We start from the raw sequence: 23,508 nt of genomic DNA, 5'->3' as shown, positions 1-23,508 counted from the left end.
CCATTACGAGGCTAAATATCAAAATGACAAACAAACAAAAAAAACGGCAGCGAGGCGCAATTAGCATCGCGTATTTCCCAGATTAAGACTAACCACCCAAATGGACTTTCCACGACAACGGGAGGAGAAAGAGTACAAAGGCACTTTTGCATTCCGCGCACCGAGATGTTCCCCTCGCCTCAACATTGATGCGTGCGAAGTCAACGTTTGATTCGCAGGTGTTGACGGAATTTTGCAGTCGCGACAACCGTGCCCTGAGGGTCGACTTTTGAGATCCTGTTCTTAAGCCTCGGAGTCTTAAAAGGGTCCAAATTACTCAGCCCTATTATAAGATCATACCCTTACCGTTCCAAATGACTTTTAAGAGTTTGGACAAATTTGCACTTTCATGTGCGCCGTGTTGGCGGACAAGTCGCTGCTCGGTGGGGGCTCGAAAGGAAAGATTTATAATGAGCTGCGGTGAGGTTAATTGGTCCGAGTGATGTACTTCTTCCTTGTGAAATAAAGTCCATTTCTTGGACACCTTTAATAAACAATCACTTCATCCCAATTTTAGCTTCTTGCCAAAAGAGAGACAGACAGAGAAGGGCGAGCCACCGCCCAATCGATGGCGTTTTAAACAATACAGTTTTCAAGGGATGACACGATGATGACACTTGCCATGAGGCACCACAAGCAATCTCGTAATCAAGTGCGAATGGAATACGGCCGCGTACGGCTGGCCGTTCACTGGTCCTGCCGCTGTAATTACGGAGCAAACTATTCCATCCGTCTTCATCGCCGCCGGCGACGCCCCACCCATCGATGGATAGTTAGCATTCGAAAAGTGACAAAGGCCTGAAACAACTGAGGCGTATGCAGCAGAGTGCGTGCGTGCAGTCGTATGGATGCGTCCTGGCCGAGAGCCACCATGGCAACCTTTCCTGCTATTTGATATCACTCAAGGCAGAGATGGGAAATCCAGATCCGGAAAGCAAACACCCTGCCTCAGTTTGGCTTTGGGCCGCAGGTGCTCCGACGCAACCGGCTTGTAAACAAGCTCATCAAGTCCAATGTATGTCCTCATTATACATGAGAAAACCGTCACTCGGTAATTTGCCGTTACGTATTGTAAAACGTAACCCGCGCTTAATGAGGACCCCCACAAAGGTCTCCAACACAAGCACAAATGCTAACAATCATCACACACCCAATACCTGACACTTAAAATGCAACCGAGACATTCTCACTATCCATGGCAAACCTGACACGCTCGCTCTCACACAGGCGCACACACACACATTCCCATTCTTTGCAACTATGTATACGTGTTCACATACAGATGCAAAGATTTGGCTGGCGGTGAGCCCCACACGCAGAAAAGCCAAAAAGCTTGAGTAGCTAGCCTTTTATAGCACGCTGCTCACACACACACACAAAGATGCACGCACTTGCGCAGAGTCTTCAGCCAAAGATGAAAACCACACGCTGCCACTGGTCTATATTTTCAGTCTATATATTCAGCAGGCTATATATCTTAATTATGCATCTTCTCCGAGAAGACAGAAAATGAGGCATTTCCCGTCTTGACTTTTACGGGGACATTATTACACGTCTGCGCAAAAAAGAAAAAAAAATCACCCACGCGCACACACATTGGGCTTTATTTCGCTTGCAGGGCCCAATTCACATTGTCGTCGAAGAAGAAAAAAAAAGCAAACATGCTGTCAAAATGAAGAGCAGCAGGCTGTGCTGGATTAAGACCTCACAAGGTAGAGAAGACCGAGAACAAATGGCCCCCAAGACTTCCAGCTCAGTGTGATTATCTCCTCCCTTTTTCCTCATGGGTCGCAGCTTTTCGGGGTCACCACCATTGCGTTCACACACACGCACACACACACACAGGTTGAGAGGGCTTTGCCGTTTCAGTGGCTCAATGGCATCTGCAGCTCTCCAGCGATAATGCTCAGCGACCCGGCAAAGGCCCGCATGGCGGGCGCCCGGCCCCACCTCTCTCCTGGAATTAGATGGGGGCCCATATCACCGTTGGGCCCCCAGGTGGCGCTGCTGCAGGCGCGTGGGAGTGCGACTTGAGCTGCGGCCAGCAGGAAAAGCACGCGGCGATTAGTCCAAGATAGCAAAGAGCCAAAATGAGTGATAAGGTCTTAAAACAAAGGCGGCAGTCGACAAAACCAAACAAAAACTACAGCAGAAACTCCCTGACATAAATTTTGATCCAGTATGTACCGTTTCAGATTTGACGAATCAGTGAGAAGGCAAAAAGTGAACAGCAATATGGCAAAGGACGACTGGAGACTACCCCAAGATGGCACTCAGGAAGTCTCACCCAAAATCGGAATAAAAGGCCCTTCAGAATTGGTGACTCGTTATCTGAAAACGACGCCTCCGTCTGCATTGGAGGCCTCGGTGGGCCGGGTGGCCTGCTGCAGTTTGTTTAGCGACACTTTCTTTGACGACACCCCAAGGTTACAATTAAGCTCCATTAGAGCCTTTTACTGAGTTAAGAGGTGCAGACTGGTCAGTGGGGGGGGGGGGGGGGGGGGGGGGGGGGCAGCCGAGGAAAAACGAAGAAGAAAAAGAAGCAAGCGACTCTCTGGCAGGCCAGCAGCTGAACAGGCACGAAACAAATGTGACAGCCAGTGAGAGTCAACGAAATGCCGGTGTCGCTGGTGACTTGGCGGGTCACGTAACTCCGGCTGTCAAAAAAAAAGAAGAAAGAAATTTGACTTTATAAGTCTTTTTTTTAATCAGAGAATCGAGGTTACAAAACAAACCGCTCTATAAATACTCGTCGGGATGCAGATGCCACAAAGCAATTTTTCGGAAGGGGGTAAGTGGGTGGTGGCTGTGCGCATCGTTCCGTGGCCCCCCCCATACGCTGAATAGAGCAATACAGCTGGCTGCGAACAAAAAACGCCGCCTCTCTTTCATCAGCGAATCAAAAACAAGACCCCCCCCCCAAAAAAAAAGACGACGGCGAAGAAGAAGGCGGCAAATGAATGTATCATTTCCATCCCTCCTCCTCCTCCTCGTCCTCACAATTCCTTTTCCGTCGACCCCTCGATGAAGATGTTTACAGATCAGCTCTCATTCCCCCTCTTTTTCACATTTGCGCTTGGACACGTTTCAAAAGCGCGGGCCTTTTCATCTGCGGGGAAATTTTGCTCCTTCATGGCTTTCAAAACAGGAAGCGGCGACAATATGAAAGCTGAAGGCGCATCACTGCCGCCCCTTCAGTCGACGCATCCGAGTGCCAAGGTGCCAACTGTGCCAGTCATGCTGACCCCCCCACCCCACCCCACCCCATCTGCACCAGGCAACTCAACACCACTGCTCCACCAGCCTGAATGGCATTCACGGCTCGGGCTGGGAATTGTGGTTCGAGCTTGCGCGCGCTATTGTGCTCTTTGTTCACAGCTGCTGCGTTTATTCCAGAAAAGGAAAAAAAAAAACTTTATTCACGGATGTCAAGGGCAAAAGGATCGAGGAATAAATTAATGTGCAAATCATTCCGTCGTGAGCCTGACTAGAGACGATTCCCTGAGTTTTATTGGTGACCCGCAAAATAAACGATTTTTAACCTGACATGACCATAAAATCTCTTGTGCGTGCTATACAAACCAAAATATTCATTCAATCATTCATAAGTGACTTGGCATAGTACCGGGACGGTCCTGCGGGGGGCAGCAACAAGTCTAGGTTGCTCGGAAACCGTTAAAAAAAAAGGGGGGGGGGCGACAGCAGACCAAAAATCCTCATTTTGTCCATACTTTGTATTTAATGTCGCGCGGTTCAGATTACGTTGGGTACAGGAAAGGACGCTAACGCTAAACGAAGAGTCCTATCCAAAGACGGCCCCCAGAAAGTTTGGTCCAAATCTAATGTGGCATTTCAGGGTAAAATTCCTTTGACATGTGCAAATTTGATTCCTGTCTGAATTCAGGGTGGCATTCAAGTTTGCCCTGCTTCCACTTAACCGCTCCATTTGTGGCCATTGCTTGCTAACCCAGGAATGCCCCCAGGGAGCTTCGTGAAGATTTGCTGTCTCGTTGCAGAAGGAAAAAAAAACAAAAACAAAAACAAAAACGTATGGGTAATTATCTGCGGCTGTAATTGCCTCCGACTTGCCGCTTCCCTGTTATCAATCAACCATTTCAATTGTGGCTGTTATTAGACGATTCCAAGATGACACCCAGGAAGTTTCGCCCAAACGGACTCTCATTAACGACGGACTCTTTGAGAGCTTTTACACAGCCGAGGATGCTTTCCCATCCAAAACGGCAAGTGCTATTTTAATGGCACGTACGTAGGTGTCTGTTTACTCATGTTGTATTCATAATTCGGCCTCCTGCAGGGCATGCGCGTCCACCGAGTACCCTCGAACACGCCGTGAGGAGCCTTTCCAAAGGCAGCTACTTGTACACGCGCTGGTGCACGCTCGGATGAAACAAAGCCTAACCGCACAAGTCAACCTCACCAAAAGAACTCTTTTCAAATGTTCAGATGTTCTCTCCCTGGGTAGGAAAGGAAAGAGGAAAAAAAAAAAAAACAACAACAACAACAACAAAAAAAAAACATTTTTCCACATTCACAACTAGGTTCCCCTCCCGTAGCGCCGTTTCCACGAACCGGAGTGAATTCCCTCCCATCGATTTCCTCCCGGCTTTCCGAGCCCGGTGTCATCTCCTTGTGCCCTCCCCCTCTTTTTTCTTCCCGTGGCATGACGCTAAAGAGGGACGGGAGGATTCACTGATACGGGCGCTGCAAAGTTTTGGATATTGATTCCGTTTTGATGCGAAAAAGAAAAACAAGCTCAAAAGATGGGCAGAGTCTTTTTGATCAGCACTACGGCGAGGCCAGTTTGTGGTGCCGATTGCGCATTGCATTGCATTGCCGGCCATTGCGCAGCCTCCAAAAAGGTATGCGGGGCCTATTAGATGCAGTGACCATAAAGGAATGGCGGACAGGATTCCTGCTGTCCGATGGCCCAGAGAAAGTGTTACCATGAGGCCTCCAACGCTAAAATGAGAAAACAAAAACAGAACGACTGATGGACAGTACGTCCGTCCGTGTATTCAAGGACAGTTACAAAAAAAAAAAAGAATCAAAGGCACGTAGCGTGTCGAAAAGTGTGCTTTTCACCGTGCGCTCAATTGCTGTGATGTGCATCCGTGTCCACTGGGGGCTACAATTAGCCCATCAAACTTATTCCGGCAGGGAATCCACAGCAGCACACCAATCGCCTTTTCTGGCTCTCTGAAGCCGGGGCGACTTGTCTAAGGAGGTAGCCTTTCATGTGCTGCGGCTGCGCGCCGCCCTCCCCGCTCGTATTTTGCAGCCGTCAGCGCTGACGAGACGCAATTAAAATGGCGGCAGAAGCTGGTCGACGAGCGATCGACGCCAAATCAGGTAAAGGAGTGACTGAGGAAGCACCTAGAAGGCTTTTGGCTAACGGTGCCTTCCCTGCAAAAGAAAATAAAAGCTGCATGCGAGCATTTATTTCTTATTAGGAGACTATTTCGCCCAGGCAGTGAACTAACGCTTGCCGAATACAATCATCCCATTTTTTGGGGGTACAATTTTCTTTTCTTTTTAAGAATTAGCCTTCAATATGTAGCATGGAAATTCACAATTTAATTTAAATTACATCGTTTTTTTAATAGATTTTTTTTCAGGCTGATATGAATATTAGGTGCTTAATTATTTTTTTTTAATCACCTGATAACCGATATATTGGCCGCTAAATGAAATGATATAGACGAGATATATTCTGCACATGAACACAAATTCTCACGCGGAAAATACATCATTTTTGTTCATGGGCAAACAAACGTGCCGTTTCGGGGGGTTGATTTTGGAGTTACCAGGTTTCCACCTGACGCCGGCGAGATAATCCAGTGTTACACAACAAAGGTGGACGCGAGCATGCACAGAGAGCTCGCAGGCCGTGACCTCATCTTGGCCTCGCAAGGGCCCGCATTTCGCCCAGAACAGGGAAGCTCCAGAGGGCCTCGGTGGCAGGCGGCCAGGTGATTACACACAAACGCGCACATTTGTATGGAGAGCGCAACAATTGCACCACTGGCAATCTGTCCTTCTCCTCCTCGTCCTCCTCGTGACACACACTCAAACACGCGCTAATGCCTGGCCAAACACAAGGACGACATTCTGTCAAGGAGGATTACAACCATTCCAACTTGACCCCCGCTTCCAGCCGGCCCGCCTCTGGCGTGACCGCGCCTGAATTTACGGCAGCGAGGCCAAAGAGCGTTTAAACAGGTGTGCGGCCCATGCAGATGCTCGGCGGGCGAGCATGTGCTTCACATTAGCGAGCGCGGCGCGGGCCAAGGGAAGCTTGTCAGGCGCAGTCATTTGGCCGCCTCGTAAATTTCCCGCGTCGAGGAAGCCAATTCTGTCCGGGAGATTCTGAAATGCGCAACTCGGGAGGGAAGTGACAGTAATCTTGCTTTCATCGAGTATTTCGGAATCACGAGTGTCGACAGAAAATCTTGACCCGAACCCTCCCTGAACCGGAGTGCCACTCCTACCGAGCATCATCTTGTTCAAGTGTGTATGATGTTACCACAAACCGTTGCCAGCTCCCATCAACACAACGCCACCCCATAATTATTGGATAATGCTAATTGAACATACTGGGAAAAAAACAAAAAACATGACTCACGGTGCAATACGGTTGCAGCAGACTACAAAGGCTGCGATCACACCACACCAATGTTAGAAACGCGACGACTGTGGTTATAGCATCTTACCAAACTCTTTATTCAAAAGTCTTAGAGCCACGACTGATGCAATAAAAAAATAAAAAAATAAAAAACAATGAGCTGACTAATAGTTAAGTTGGCTGAAATGAATCGACACACAAACGTACTTTTGTGGCCGACCGGCCCCTTTTTGCACTGAAGCGATTGTAGCCAGCCTAACGAGTTTCAACACTTCTCAGACGCTTCGCGTGTTCCAAGAGTCGAGGGTTTTTGTTCTCCGGCTATTTGCGACACTTTCATAACCGGCGGCATGAGGGCAGACCAAAAGTATCGAGCGCTCTTAAAAGATATGAATTTGAAACTAGCCAAAACTCCGAACCCAAACTGCTAACGTTCGAAATGTGTACATTTAGCAAACATCCTGAAAAAGGTCTCAGCAGTTGCTTTTGTACAACACGGACAGATTTGTCAGATGCAAACATCAAGGCGCAATGAATCGAGTCGAGTAACAATGAGACATTACAAATGCGGAGGGGTGGGTGGGGGGTTTGGGGACAGTGTGGCTAAAATGCAGCAACAAAGCGAAGGGGTAGTCACGCTTCAAGGGAGCATCTTCCGCGTTCGTTATTCCAGAGTCGCCCCCCCCCCCCAAAAGAATCTGCCATAGATTGCCCCTGAATGCCAGCCACAAGCAAGGCAGCCATTCATGCCGGCGCTTGATTTAGGCACGCCTCACTGCACGCCAATCAGCCCGGCCCCCTTCTGCATCAGCAGCCACTCAACTTGTCTGACGTTCCGACGCAAGATGGAGACACTGCCAAAAGTTCCAATTACAATACCCGTTGGTGGGGGAGAGAGAAAAATGAAAGGAAAAAGAAAAAAAAATCACAACAAATCCAAACCAGATTAGCTTGAGGAGGTGAGTGGATTCAACGTCTGCCGATTCAACATCAGCGCCATTTGCTGTCCGCTAATGAGCCCGCAGAGGAAAAGGCGGCTTCTGTCCAGTTCCAATCACAACGCCGGATCTTTTTCTTTCCATATCCGGCGCAACTGTCACACAAACTGGTGCCGAAGCACAGCTCGGTTAACTCTGGGAGGGTGTTAACAAGACAAATGAATGAATAAATACAGCGCTAATGTGTTTTGGTCATGTTAATCATGAATGAACGCTAGGCTGCTTCTTTGACAGCGCCGCCGATTCCATGACAGGCTCGTTTATTCTTTCCCTGGCATGCAGTTCTCGGAATCTTTCACCGGTCCGCCGTTATTAGTTTGGACGTATCGGCCCCGATATGCCGTCAGGATTGAGCCATCAAGCATGATGATCCCCCCCTTAATCTCGCAAATCCAGCTCTCCTTTTCACCCCGTCACACTCGCCTTACGCCGAGGGTTTGTTTTTCCTCCCCCAAACGGGATCTTCAAGTTGTTCATTTTAATGCAACTCGCTACCTGAGCAGGTGTCATATTTTGTATTTTTTTTCTAAGATATTGTTTACTGATATTTCTGTGCCAACTTTTGACATCTATTAATTTTGTATTTTTTATTGGATTTTTTTAAAAACATTTTTGGAGAGTAATTTTGGAACTTTTTTTTGGGGGGGGTCACAACATTATCAAAATTGATGTGAAATATTTTTGCATTTCTTTTTGCAGTTTGTAACAGATATTTTGGTGGAATATTTTTTTTTCTGTTATACATTTTTCCAGCTAATATTTTCATGCGTATTTTTCCCCTTTTTTTTTTTAATCAGATGTTGGTATCATTATACTATATTGTGCTATTTTGTTGACAATTACCTGAATGTTACACATGATTTATGTTATATAGTTTATTCATATTATAAAAATGTTGTCGTATTTTTTGCACGCTTGCATGTTTTTGCTAGCTATGTCATTTTCGCGATATTTTTGTCATTCTCATGTCATATTTTGGGGGTGTGGGGAAGTGGTGGCGTGTTTTTTCTTTCCTAGTAAAATGGAGTTGAGTACCATCTTAAGCATTTGGCGTTCAACTAGGCCAGCGTATGTAATGTTTTGCCTCGTGCCACTCCCATTGGCAAACGCTGTATTTCTTTTTGGCAAGGCCACAATAACACCGGTAGGTTAAGGATGAGTAACCCGCCGAGCATGTGCACACCTGCACAGGTATGCGTACGCCGTCTGATCGCATCATCGCCCGTCTCACTCAAGTGGCCAAAACTTCCAGGACAGGAACAGGAAAGCACGCCGAGAGCAAACTACGCCTCATATCGAATTCCTTCCAAAACAAAACCCTGGCACGCCGACAACGTCTGCGACACCGACTTGGAAGATGGCGCATTTAGAAAAAAGAATAGAAGAAAAGAAATAGATATCGACACACAGCAACAAGACGCGCATCAAAACGAGTGCCAAACAAACTGGATGGAGTTCAGGTGGGTCTTTCTTGGAACTGCGGAGAAGAACAAAACCAACCTGAAAGCATTGTTTGCAGTACACCGGCAGCGTGACGGTGGAGTAGGACGGATGGGGCCGGGCCGGGTGGGGAGGGAGGGAGGATCATGACGCCAGACGCCTAAAAACAGAATTGAGCAGATACCCCGCGTCCACCCCTGCAAAACCTCCCAAAAAAAGCCCCTCTCCTTTTCTAAGGGGGCTGGAAACAAGAATTCCAGGCAGCTTAAGTACTCAAGGGAATCACTCGGCATTCCACAACAACGTTCAAATTTGACTGCGACGGTGTACTCATCCACAACTTCAAATTGTTCCTTAAGGGAATTCAAATATCCCCACCACCCCCACTGCCCCAAAAAATAAATGTCAATGCTTGCTATACACTTTTGTTTTGCCACCTTGACTTCAATGTGCACGCACGCACAAAACAGCAACTTTCAAGTCAATAAAACTGCAGAAAGGGTGTCTTGATGACTCGAATGCGGCATCCACTGCATTTACAAGTTTGCAACTTCCACCACAACCGAAGAAGAACCCTGACCCCGAATGCTCAGCATTTATTGGCACAATTGACGCACTCTTTGACATTAAGCCACATGGTTTTTTTTTGTTTTGGTTTGTTTGTTGTTTTCCCTGAAAGCCTGACACAAGCATTGTTAGCAAAGCCTCGGTCTCGCTTCTTCTTCACAATGATGCCCGTCTCCCTTTTGTTCGTGCACGCCGCGTACTTTGTCTGTGTCTGCGTGGCTTCAGACTGCCGCGTCTTATGAAAGGCAAAAAAAAAAAAAAAAAAAGCATTCACCTTCTTCTCAAAAGCTTGTCGTCTTGAAACTTCATCGAAAAGCGGGGGCAGACCTCTTGGGAATAACAAAGCGGGTCATTCACGGTGACGGAAATGTGACGAGGCCCACACATGTCGGGAGCGACAACAGCCTACGTGTTATTTTGTGGATAACTTTGAGAAAAAGGCCAATAGTTAGTTGGAGCTTTTCAAACTTCATTCCTGAGAGCAATTCATTTTCGGTTTCTCCCATCCAACCCCCCAATTTTTTAAAAATCTAATAGGGATTGTATTTTTTTTAATCTTTGTGATATTTTGCTGTTTTTACTTCTTTGTCATAAAAAAAAACGGACCCCCTACCCTTGAAATAATCTCCTTATTGTATTTTACATGCGTGTCGTTTTGTCAAATGACAGGTTTTACTCCTCATTCCATCACTGCAGCCAACTTGTCATCCCCCATCGAGCCCGCCCCCGCCATCCAACCCCTTGTTGTATTCCCTCCTCCTCCTTCTGGCTGCGCCCCCGCCCTTCCCTTCCCTTCCCGTGCCCTCAGCCCAGTGCTAATTGCTAAATCTGTTGAACCATGCCTGAGCCAACAATGAGACACCTGGAGTTCTGTCAAAACAAGTTTCCCTGTGAAACGGCCTCCGGTGTTCATACAGTAGCACAGCCAGCCGCCGGTTCTGTTGTCACTCAACGGGCCGGCCAGCCAGCTGCCACAGGCGGCTCAAGTTTGGACTATGGCAGACGGGGGCTGTGCAGTCGGCTGTGCAGTTCGTCAACAATACATTGGATTATTGATGCCACTTTGACCCTAATTATTGACGTAAAAGCTGCGAGTAAACTGTGATTACCGCATTTTTCCAACGCCTACTTAACACCGCCGGAGGGGATTAAACGAGTTCAAGTTGTTGTAGGCCGTGACAAGCGACGCTTGCGACTCGACCCGCGTCTGACGAGCTGTCATCTGAAACTCCGGTCACGCCTTTCCACGGCGGGCCGTGAAAAAGTGTGTTCGTGTGACACCAATGCATACACGCGAGACAGACAGGCAAGCGAGAGGGCACACCCAAACGCGATCCTGCCAGACCTCGTCAAACAAGTTCTAGCAAAGACGCATCGCATGAGAGCCAAAGCCGGCCAAGGTGACACGGGGAAAAACAGCACCGTTTCCCTTTGTGTTTGGCTCGTCTCGTTGGCACAATCAAGCGCGCTTTGTGCCTTGAAGGGCTCGGCTAGTCAACAAGGCCGCGACGAGCCAAATGATCCCGGGAGGAAGTCCCGACTCAACCCCTCCGGGATTGATCTGAAGTACTCCAACTTTGAGACAAACACGGACAAACTTTGGCGTCCTAACTCCCTCATCGTTGTTGATTCGTCAGCTGGAATCCAACAGTTTATCGCCACCGACAAATCTATTTGTCAAGTCCGTTTTGCGACAGGTGGGGGCGTTGGAGGAGGGTCTCGCCCAGCTTGTGCTTGTCAAGCAGTGGAATGACAAACAGAGCCTTGTATATTATCCATTTTTCAGAGGGGGTATGGTGCATGAAGCATCTATCTGTCCATCTATATTTTGGCAGATTGGTGACCAAGTGTCGCAAGTAAAAATACAATCCAAGCTTTGGTTTTCCATATGCGGACATGCGTGCACGTATTTATTTGTTTTTAAACAGACTCGGGCTCGGAGCTCAACAAGTATCTCGTCGTCATGTTACTGAAAAGGCTAATAAGCATGCAGGGGCTCATTTGCATGAAACGATACCGCCTCCTCAAAACAGGCCGATTTCAGAGGAGTGTAAAATTACGGGCTGGGGGGGTGCGGGGAGGGGGTATGTTGACGAAAGTATTTTGGCAGGTGTGTTCTGAAGACACACGCCAACTGTTATTTATTGGGAGGGTGGGGGGGTTGCACAATAGAAACACATCAGCTGGATCACCAAGGAATGTTTAGGATGAGACAAAAAAAAAAGCATGAGGGGGGGCGGAGCAAGCATACAGAAAGAGAAAATATCAGACTTAGTTTGGTTATGGGAAAAAAGCCCAAAAAGCCCAAGAAGCAACATAGCGACAAGAAAGCAGCAGCAACTGACTGAGCAACAAGCAGAATCAAAGCGGGATCATCATCATCATCATCATCATCACCATCATCCCACGGTATCTTTTTTTTTCTTTCAAATCAACAATTAGCAAGGGTTAATTTGGGTGGTGTGGAATAAAAACAAATCCATAAAAGTCTAGCATGATATCTTGGGGGAATTCAAAGGTCTCTCACCAAATGAAATTGGTGAAGGCTCAGATCTGACTGTCCAGGGAATTCCCAGCAGAAGGGCCCCTGAAAGGCAAAGATGGACGGTCCCAAGTCACACAATTATATGAGCTCTTCACAGACACGCGCACACACGCACAAAGCGGACCAGGATTTATGCAAAAGCAAGGCGCTCTCCTTAGAAAATCCCACACTCCCTTATTTTCTGACTTATTCAAACGACGAGCTCGTCTCTCTGGACTCGGCCTCCTCCGGGGTGCATGTCGGAGTCGGTTATTAGAGCTTTTACTGTCAGAAACCAGCAGAAAGACGGCGCTCGTTTCTGGTTACGTCGCTGTCTGTACCGGCTGGCTCCTTGTTCGAACAATATTACACTCTTGAGTACGTTCCGGACATTTTGCTTGCTTTTTGAGAAGAAAAAAAAAAGGGGGCCGGGATTCAGTGGCACTGCCGGAATTTGTTGTGGGGGAAAAGAATAGTCCAATTAAAATAAATAAATAAATGCGCCCCAAAAATGTGCAGATTTAAGTAAGAGTCTCACAATGGAGAAATTTACATGCCACCTTCAAGTCCTAAAAAATTGGGCAACCGTAAATCTCCCAAAGTTGCACGGGCCAAAATAAAAACGAAGAAGTAATAAATCAAAGTAACCGTAAATCCTCCAAAATCTATTCAAATGAATACAAAATAATCTATTAGTAGGTGCGGACCCACATCCTGCCCCTTCCTTTTTTTTTTTTTTTTTTTAATTCATTTGCCAAGTGTGCATATGCAACATTGGGCTACCTCGGGACATCCGCAAAAGAGCAGCACAGCCGATCACATCTTTGTACGTGTTGTTGAGCGTGCAGCTGTTGGCGCGAGCTATCTCAGCCGGCCCTCGGGGGGGTTAAGTGCAAGTGCAAATAGAAGCCAGTGATCTCAGCGCAGAGAAAGCAACTTGTCGGATTGCTTTCGGGCACCGGAGTTGGTCAGTACACCAAAGGTTAGGTTGGGTTTTCTCGGCAAAGTTCTCTGCCCTCTCTCTCTCTCTCTCTCTCTCTCTCTCTGCCTCACTCTTAAAGGGAGCGTCAAATTATATTTACAGGAATAGGTTCCATGCAGCCCCACTGGTCTGAACACGGTATATTCTGACTGATATCACGTACGTGGAATAGAAATTAGGCAGTAAAATCCAGCCTTTTTTTCTGTCCATGTCAGGGAGCGGCCATTTTGCCACTTCCTGTCGACTGACAATGACATCACAGCTACTCAGAGAAGAAATCATTCTGACAATGTTTTTCAGAAGGGGACCTCCTAGATACGGGTCCTCAATTGAAAGGATCAACGTGACTCTTTGAGTCATTGTTGTCTTGCTGACAAAGTCAACACTGTGAGTGGATTGTCTACGTCCAGACAACAACATAAGGCCCAATAGGGCGCCTGCCTTAAGCAAACTTCTGCGGAGGACGACGTGGAACAGATAGGCATCAACGCGTGCGCGGTCTCGGTGAGGTCCTAAGCTCGGTGCGTGGGTGGTGTCTGCTGATCACGGGGTCATTCATTCATAAGAAAATCCCGTCAGGCCTCCCCCCTCAGTCCTGAGTAAATGTTCCGACGGTCCAGGTGCACGGCCCATTCAGACCACAGGAAGCCCCCTTGTATCCGACTGGAGAGAGAAGTGACAAAGAAAGGTGAATTTGATCCGGTAACTGTCTATTCACTCGCTGACCTCATGGAGCAGTCACGTGACCATCCAGTGCCACTCAAGAGTTCAACGTGCTCCTAATGTTAAAGTTAAGGGCGCTAAAATGCTGGGGGGGTCCCGCTAGCCGTAAAAATGTCCAGATTCCATCACTTCCTCTTCGCTAATTATCACACACTCAAGGTGAGGGGTGGCGGGGGGGTGGGATGGGGGTGCGACGCGGCAAGGGCCCTCTTCGCCCGCCCCATTTCCTGGTCCCCGGGACGCTTTCTCTTCACAGCCTCGACGACACAATGACGCGCTCGTCGAAGCGCAGTCGGGAAATGGTTAACGCTCCAGCCGGCCCCTGCTGCCAGTGAAAGCCGGCGAAACAATGGCGGCATTGTTGCCCGCTAGACGTTGATGCTGTGAGCGCGCGCGAGTGCGTGTGTTCGTACTCCTGCCCCAATTGCGAGAGTGGCAAATTAAGACAACCAATCAGATTGTGAGTTGCTTCTACCTATGCCCACTTTCCTGTCACCAACAAATGATGTCATGGTATGACTTCTGTTTAAAAAATGTTTTTCAAAAAATATTTTTCTAAAAAGAAGACAAACTGTTAATGTGGCACTTTCCTTTTAAAAAAAAACAATATTGATGTACTTTTCTATAATAAAAAATGAACTATTTCTGTTGCTGGGGTTGATATTTCACATTCCGCAAAAATAAATGAAAAACTATCAATATAGCAGCGAGAGGTGACAAAGCAACAAGTGTTTTATTTCGCCCTTTTCCCTGCGGCGCTGCCATTTTCTTGGAATGGCTTCCTCGAAAGAAAAAAAAAAAACATCAACCGTTGTGGCAAAGTGTCTACAAGCTATATTTTCCAATTTGCCAAATCCGAAACGCGTGTCCATATCGCAATAGGTTTAATTTGCAGTGGTTTCGATTCTTCGCCTGGATGGCCCCTGGCCATTTGGCCGCTTGTTAGCAACACTCAAACCGGCGGCTCTTATCTCGCTGACCAATCTGCGGCGGCGTCTTATCGCGGCGGGAGCAGCCCTGATACAAGCGCTGCGGGCGGGGCCAGGTCAAGGTGTCGGGAGTGATTTCCTCTCATTTGCAAACAAAAACAAGGAAACCACTGTTGACAGCGCTTATTGATAAGGGGAATCGCGGTGCTGAAACGACGAGGCCGGCTTGCGGTCAAAAGATTGATTGAGTGACACGGGCAGGGGGTGGCGGGGTCGACAATGAACGCAGTCCACAGGAATCAGTCCCCCCCCCTTTTTTTTTTGCTCTTCTCTTTTCCAGATGCAACACAGTTGGTATGATGCAAACCAAGGAAACATTCAATTGCACCTCCTTCTCAGTCAAGAGGTTGATAGCAGAGCAGGAGGAAAAGAAGGAGCGCCAACAATACAAGCTGCGTTTCACGTTCAATTTCATCACGCGCAGCAACGGCAACTTGTGTGTGCGCGTGATGCTGCAATGCCCCGGAGCTTTGCGTCCTGTGTGCTGAAGGGGAAAAGAACGAGGAAAAAAAAATTAATAAATGGGGGGGGGGGGCCCTACTGAGTTATTTATCATCAAGTTCAAGAGTTTTTCTTGACCTAACAAAGACACCTTCAGAAATGGACGCATCAACTTAGCTACAGGGGTGTAATACGCTGAAAATAATTTCATACAAAGTGTTTTGCCATGGCAATACACTGACTTGTATTTGATTCACTGCGGACTTGTAGTATTCTCAAGCAATTGAGGAATTAGACACCATCACAGTAGAGTAGTGCCGAAATATCTGCAAATGGTGATAATCCACAAACAGCAAAAACTCATGGAGATCGACAATCCACAAACAGCAAATCCTGCAAATAGCGAAAAACCACAAATGGCGAGCTTTGCCCAAAAGTAATTAGCACAGCCTGTATACATTAGCCATCCATCCACCTACTATTTGCAGCGCTTTGACCTGACGAAGGTTGCAGACGCGCTGGAGCCCTTCCCAGCTGACTCTGGGCAGTGGGACACCCTGGACTGGTTGCCAGCCAATCACAGGGCACACATACAACCATTCACGCTTAAAATCACAGCTCGGGACAATTTAGAGTGTTCTATTAACGCATGTTTTTGGAATGTGGGAGGAAACCAGAGTACCCGGAGAAGACCCATGCAAGCACGGGGAGAACATGCAAACTCCACATAGAAAGCCCTGGGCCGGATTCAAACCCCGGACCTCTACACAGGGGTCCACCATTAATGTACTATTAATATGAGTGTTTGTGTAAACATTGCAGCTGTGATCATCGAATTTCCCCCAGGGGATAAATGATGTTGAAATATAGAGTGCAGTATTTGTCTGCAACCACTAGAGGCGCTGTTGATTCACACTCAGCCACGATGGGAGGAAGAAGAACAACGGCGACAGCAGGCTGCAACAATGAGCTGCGTGCGTGTCGATTTGTGCTTTGGCGTGACGCAGCAGCGTCAGGATCCAACTTAACATGCCGCTGGCGGCGATGCGAGAGCTGAGCACAGCAGAGATTGTCAAAATGACAAAAACGGCCAAACGTGTTCATTTTCCCCATGTAGCCAAACGCCAGTTTCGAGTTGTAACGCACTGCTGCCTTTTGTTTTGCACTTCGGACTGTTTTAAAGAGAAACAACAATCACAGCCACAGTGATGTCAGACGCTTCTTTGTTAGTGCACAAAGGTTGCAACGCCAAGCAATAAACTTTGTTCCCGAACTCCGTTTAAAAGGAGTCATAAAAAGCGCTCGTGGAAGTTGGAAGCAAGGCCCCGTGGGCATTTCAAGCCGGATGAGTCATTTTCAAGAAAAATAAAAAACAGGAGTATTTACCTGCCTACCACCGCTTTAAGGACTCATTTTCAGCGAGTCCTGAAATAACAGCGCAAGATAAAAAAAACAAAAAAGGGGGACCCGCTGAACTGGCGGGTTTAAAAATAACACCACCATTCAGCGCAAGAGAAGGAGCGATTCCAGCCGGTTTTGTTGTTTTGTTTTGTTTTTGTTCGCAATCACACTTACACTTTCACACTTACCAGGGAGGCTGAGGAGTGTGAACCCTCCGGTCCCCCTTCATAAAAAGAGGGACCACCACCTACCCCGGCCTGCCAATCCAGAGGCAATTCCAAACAATAAAATGAGAATAAATTCTGTTCTTCAAGTGAACATATTTCATTTTGCCCACTGCTGCTCCAACGAGCACTTTCTCAAATTCTCCATCTCAAACGCAGAAACTTAAGGTTGTTAATTTGCCAGCAACCCCACTCTCATTGATTTTCCCTCCTGGCTGACCCCGGCGGGCGACCACCGCCACCTCATCCTCACACTCAACCTTACTGCCGACCTCTGGAAAAACTTTCCGCCTCTAAGCGCAAACTAAACAACGAGGCTGGAAGTGCGACCGGCTGCCTCCTTCGGTATCGACATGCCCGCGGTGGACGGATGCTCGGGCCCGGCCGGCTTCTCTCGTTCTCGCCGACAACTGCCAGAGTTTTCTGTCCTGCATCTCCGCGGGGTCGGATAATCAATGTTGGACAACCGCCCACACTCGGCGTTACATCATTCCCGAGTAAGCTATCGAAATGCTTGCACCTGCCGCTCTCCCAAAGGTTAGCGCCTCGCCAATGGAGTCAAAACGTGCAAATAAACGCAGGCATTTGTTTATTATCTCTGTTGGTGAGGGGGAGAAGAGGCTGCATTTGGCTTTGGAGAGGGGGGGGGGGGGGGGGGGGAAGCAGTTGCTACTTACGACGATGTGTGCCGGTGACGGGGACCTGGCATCTTTAAGTGCTTGTCTACTCTGAAGACCTCCCGGTTGAACATCTAGCAGGGGCCATTTCATCTGTAGGTACTGAATGGCAGAAAGGAAACAGAATGGAAAGAAAGGGAACAAAACACGTTAATGCAGAAAGCAAACGAGAACAACGTAAAGTCAGACGACGACAACGGACATTTCTTTCGATGGCCGTGCAAAACTCAAAAACATGGATGGTGGATGGATGGTACGATTGATTTCACACTCGGCCAGTGCCGAGACTTTTTTTTTGTGTGCGTGTGTGTGTGATTTTCTGCATTATGTACATTTTAACCTCAATGAAAACCAGACAAGGTAAGGTGGAGGTTCCAATGAGCGCCACGCTGTTTGTGGCTCGGCGGTGACCTCATGTCATAAATGGGACTGTTGAGAGTCTTTTATTGACAGCCATAAAAAGGTCCGAGCGTGGCGTCTCAGCAGGCTAGACCTCCTGACGGCTCGCATAAATGATTGACTCGGCCCATATCAGACGTTTCACCCAAAGCCTTTCGCTCTCGCTCGCCGCTTCACACGTTCGCGCACAGATAAGCAGAAACAAGGGTTCATGTGAAACGTTTGTCAGAACGGGATGACACACTGGATGGACGATTCCGGCATGTCGTACTTTTTCCCAGCAAGACTATTCCCGGAGACTTTTCCTTTACTCGCAAATCACTTTTTTTTTTTAATGTGTGTGTGTGTTCCACCGCAATTCACCTGAACCTTAAAATGTCAACCTAACTGGAACGACCTGGAAACGTGCTTCAAATATGCTGACAATCAGGCAAAAAGATGTCTGGTAGAAATTTCGGGTCCCCCCACCCCACTGAAAATTGACAGTTTTGGAGATGCACGATTCTGCCCGACATCGGCGCCTTGAATGAGTAGTTCAAATAAGATTTCTTTGACCCTAAAATGGCTGCTTCAAAACAAAATGGCGGGTTCTTTTTAGGGATTGGTTTCTCAAATCTTTTTTTTTTGGGTGACTTTTCACACGCACATCAATTCAACTTAAATTACCCACAGGAAATTGACTTTAATGTCTCCTATTGAAATCTTGATATGGGTGTTAGCGTGTTCTAGAAGAAGGACCTTTTTGTTCCTTTGAGCACACTGCCTTTTTATGTCCAAGGAATAATATTGTACATTCCCACCATCAAGACATCCGCACGAAGAAGTTTGCTTGAGGTCGAGACGGTGTCAGACTGACGTTCCGTATAAAGCGTGAGCGCGGATCTTTGTTTATTTTTAATGCTGACCTTTTTTGTGTACGTTGCCATACAAGTGCAAGGTCAGATTAAGTATCTTTTGGGTTGCCATCCAGCAGGAGTGCCCGCTAGTTTGTATGCGCGTCTGTGTGTGTGCGTGTGTGTGTTTGAGTCAGCTCTGATCGGAGAGAGTGTGTCACGACCCTTCCTGAGACTGTGTCTAAATCAGTGGTAATTAGCGCAGAGTTCACCATGGGGTGCCTGCAAGTGGTCGAGGCTGGAGGGAGTTATTGACTCCATGACCACGGTTACAACCCCTGCAAAGGAGGGGGTGGACTGTTGCCTGGTGTTTCTTCACTTCTCATTTATGACCACAAGACAGATTTTAGTGCTGGAAAGCTGTCTTTGTTTATGCTTGTTTGTATGTGTGTGTGTGTGTGTGTAGGGAGGACGGGGGGGGGGGGGGGGATGAACCGTTGTAAAAACCTGCGTTGAGGTCTGTCGAGGATTTATGGACCCCCTACACGCTGGTAATTAATTGTCACGGCGGGGCAAGGGGAGAATGATGGGGAGCGGATGGAAGGAAGTGACGGAGCCGCCATGTATGCAATGTCGCCGCCATGTTGGATGTGTCAAAGTGGCGCGGTCGGAGAGCACGCGTCCATAATTTGCTGACTGAAGACGTATCGACTATTTGACAAAACCAATTTCTCTTGATTACCTGTCAAGTAACAACGTCATGACTGTATTTGGCCATGACAATGTCATTTTGCAAACAGAATTGGACGAATTGGTGCCGAACTGAAGTGCCACATTTGCAGAATATTGAAGCTAGCCTCCAAGCATTTAGCCTCTTTAAGTTATTAGGTTGATATAAATCATGAGTTCAATATTAGAGGAACAACGTTACATACACTGATAGCTGTAAACACTCATGAAAACATAAAATGACATGAATTATTAATATTTTGTGCAATGTGTTTTTTTTTAAATGCATTTTAGTCAAGTCATATTGTCTTTCAATACTGCCGAGTTTGGACTATGGTGCTTGCGCGGGCCAGGAACGAATCCCCTGCGATGGACGCCGTTCACTCGACTTGCATTCGTTTACGGGGGAAGATCTGACATTTTCAATTTGGCGGAAGTGCCGGCGGACTGCAGCAACAACGAGCCAATGAGGAGTCTACGCATGTGCTGTATGCTGCTGTCATCTATGCGGTAATTCAAGATGAGTGCGGGAGATGAGCCAGCGAGGCCGGCGAGGCCAGCGCCGCCGCAGCGGAGGGGCAAACTGCAAAGCCGACCGTTGGAATGTCCCGTCGGCGCATGTGCGCACATGCTCGCAAATATGTCAACGCAGCTGTAGCATGAGGACATTCTGAGGGAGGGTGAAGGTGACACCCTCTCGAGAGTGGCACAGGGTTGATTTCTGGGGGGGGACGGAGCGCATGTCCAAACAAGTGGCCCCACTTTAGCTCGCCGATTGCAAATGTCCTCGCGCACTAATCTCTCCTGCAGCTTTTACATGCATGCCAAGGAAAACGGAGCCCTGGCAAGCGCCGGCTTTTCCGACCAACGCCCCCTCCCCCCTTTCCCCATCTCTCTCTCCCTCCATCAACGGACACACTGCCTGGGCTTGAGTCGGCCGCAACCTCTGACCCGTCTCTGCTGCTCCCAAGCCCCTGCCGGCTGCCCCCCGCCCCTTTTCGCCGCAACCTGAAAACTCTCCCGCTATGAGGGGGGCCTCCTGGGTAACTCAAGAGCCATTCCAAAGTGACAAATTGCTGCAGAGTTCCAGGATAACTCTCTCGTCTCCGCTTGTCTCTCTTCCTGCACTCCCGCCCCTCCTCAAACAACCCCCCACATGGTAAGAACCACCCAGATTGCTCCTCTCTTCCCTTTGCAGCCCCCCCCCCTTTCCAAGGCCACCCCTTCTCGTCACCCCCAGCCGGCCCCACAACGGAAGCTGAATGACTCAATTGTCTGATGAAGTGAAAGACAACGGGGTCCTCCAAATCATTGTATCGCAATGAACTCAACTCCCGCCGGGGTAAATTTTTCACCCCAGGCAAACCAAAGCTTTTTGGTGGGGGCCGGGGGGTTGGAGTTGGGATTATTTCTGGTTTTCATCCTATTAAAAGAAAGACTTTTAAAAGGCAAAAGTCTTGAAATAGCTTGGGTGCTGGAAGCAATCATTTGAATGATCACGAGTCCAAGTGACACGCGTGTGTGATGACACACACGTGTCGAAATGGGTGTGTTAGTCATTCACAAAAGCCAAAGATTTCTTCAAATTTCCAGTGAAGACCAGCGCATCTCGGGATTTGTGTGGAGTCCTTACCTATTTATGTTGGACGAGCCATTCACTTTCCCATTCTCTCTGGAATGGCCGTTGCTCGTTTGTGCCTTGATCAGAATTTATTTGCGGCCGGCAGATTTATTGACCGAATGATTGATGCCGTTTCACTCATCCAAGTGCGAAAGGCCAAGTCTTTGGAAAGTTCTTAAAAAGAGACCATTGACTTTTCCACCATTTTTTTTCTGTCAATCAAGTTGCCACCTGATAAATTGCATCACACGACCGCTGAAACAGAAGCCAAAGCGCATCGCGTTCGTCGTGGGATTACGAGTAAACGCTAGCGCTCAAATTCTGTTTCGCTCTTCGGCAGGAGGGGGGGGGGGGGGGCGTTGGACAGACGAGGGGTCTGACAGGCACCCCGGCCGCGGCGGCAACGTTCGGGCCAAGAGGAGGGGGTGGCGGGGTCATAAACGGACAAATAGCAGCTTGGGTTTACAGTCAGCATATGGATGTTGTGTGTGGCGATGGGACTGCAGCAGAGCTCCAACCCCTCTGTCAGACACGGCCGACCATAAACCATACACGATTGTGCGGAAAATTCAGACTTGCGCAAATTAGACACACCTGAAAGCCGCATTTGGAAACACGTTTGGTAAAAGAAGCCCAGAAAAATAAAAAAAACAACAACAAAAAAGAAACACGCTCGGAGATAGGATTGACATCATACAGATTAACACACAATTAAACCGCTGGCGCTTTAAAGAGCTTTATTAAAGTCTGACGAGCTAAAAACGAGTTTGAGAAGCCCATTAAAAAGAAAACCCATGTGAGTAAACTACGCGTGGATTAACGGATTAACCCAACTAGTTTGACTCCAATCTGATCCCTCTAAAAGCACCCAGGCCGCGTCTTCACTTGATCTGTTTGCAGTGAGAGTCCGTTCTTGGGAACAGGTGGAAGGCAAGGCGCAAACAACAGTTGTTGAGGATGGGACACTTTAATTTGGTGTGCGACAGAGGTCAGCGGAAGCTTAATTCTCTCCCCCCCCCCCCCCCCCCCGGGTTGAAAAACAAATGCGGGGATACAGATGTTTTTGGAGAGGTCACTGGATGAAATTCCGACGCAAAACAAGCAACGCAACTACGAATACACATTTTATGAGTAAATATTGGAGCGGAGAAAAAAAAATACGCCCCACCTGCATTGATAGCCGGAGGCAATTCGCAAGCAGGAAAATAAAAGGCGGAATACGGGAAGGCCTGGGGTTTGCGTGCCCTGCGGCGGGAACGGGTCCAGCACAGCGATATTCACTCCACTTGGGGGATTGAGGGGAGGGTTCCGCCGGCCCCGAGAGCGCTCGGGCCGACTTGGTGCCTTGCAGGGAGGAGCTCGACCGGACTCTTACAAATCAACGCGAATTCTGACGGGTGGTGCCCGCGCGGCCTCCCCTGTCTCATGACCAAACGTAGACTTGACTCGCATTTTAAAATGAACGCACGATTGTCAAACTGCAATTTTTAAGTTGCATCAACCTCAGATATTCTTTCGCCGCCTGGGACTTTTATATTCGTCACTTGGAATCTAACCACGGACCAACATAAAGGTTTGTTTGTTTTTTTGCTTTAAGGTGAATCTTCTGCTTCTCATTACAAAAAAATGGAAAGAGCAAGAAATAGAGACTTTTTTTTCTTTTTCGGGTGAAAGAAGTCAACACTTTGTTTCAGCAGTAGAGGGAAGTCGGCTTTAAAAACGTTTGGCAGCGAATGAGTTGGTGTTTGTCAACTTGGTCATTGAACAGCCAAGAGAAGACATGTACACCACTCCCGTCACAATATCTTGCATGATTTCGTTCCAGAAAATGTTTCCAAACTCAGCACGCTCGATTAGTGGTTGTGTGTCATGCTTGGCATGCCTGCCTCAAAGAAAGGCGATCCGGGTTTCATTCTGCGCTGGAGTTTCCACGTTCCAGGTCCCAAAAACACAATTCTTTGGTTAACTGGACAGACGAAATTGTCTATAGGTGCGACTGTTTGTCTACATTTGCTCTGCCATTGGCTTGGTGACCAGTCCTGGGTGTCCACTGCATTAGTTTTTTATTCTTCTTTTTTTCTCTCCCTTGTTTTAAGACTCCGTCAACCAACACTTGACCTTTGACCCGGCCTGTCATGGATGTTTATCCTGCTCCCTTGAACATTGCTTCGTGAGATAAATACAGTTTCTGCTCTTGCGCTGTTGACTTAATAGGTGTGGACAAATGTGCGAGTCAAACACCGACCCCATTGACCAGTAAATGGTGAGGATTGCGTAA

The 23,508-nt window shown here is 47.9% G+C and overlaps 1 protein-coding gene across 19 annotated transcripts in view; it reads right to left on the bottom strand.

Moving 5' to 3' along the window:
* tcf7l2 (transcription factor 7 like 2) overlaps positions 1-23,508 on the bottom strand; it is a 76,414-nt gene that overhangs the window by 33,069 nt on the left and 19,837 nt on the right. For 13 of the 19 annotated variants that reach the window (XR_015103871.1, XR_015103870.1, XM_086137700.1 and 10 more), the window contains exons 4-5: positions 17,649-17,750; positions 12,215-12,274 (exon numbers count right to left, since the gene is read on the bottom strand). Coding sequence is in view for 17 of the 19 variants with exons in the window: in XM_086137700.1 (XP_085993826.1) it covers positions 12,215-12,274; positions 17,649-17,750 (162 nt within the window). In the remaining 2 variants the exon portion in view is untranslated. The remainder of the gene's footprint in view (positions 1-12,214; positions 12,275-17,648; positions 17,751-23,508) is intronic. The other 6 variants (XM_086137703.1, XM_086137692.1, XM_086137702.1 and 3 more) reach the window with 1 other exon arrangement.

Source organism: Hippocampus guttulatus, chromosome 19 (assembly GCF_054856545.1).
Source record: "Hippocampus guttulatus isolate MCC_2025c chromosome 19, RoL_Hgut_1.0, whole genome shotgun sequence".
NCBI lineage: Eukaryota > Metazoa > Chordata > Actinopteri > Syngnathiformes > Syngnathidae > Hippocampus > Hippocampus guttulatus.
Note: the sequence above shows the minus strand (reverse complement) of the source record. Positions and strands in the feature narration are given on the sequence as shown.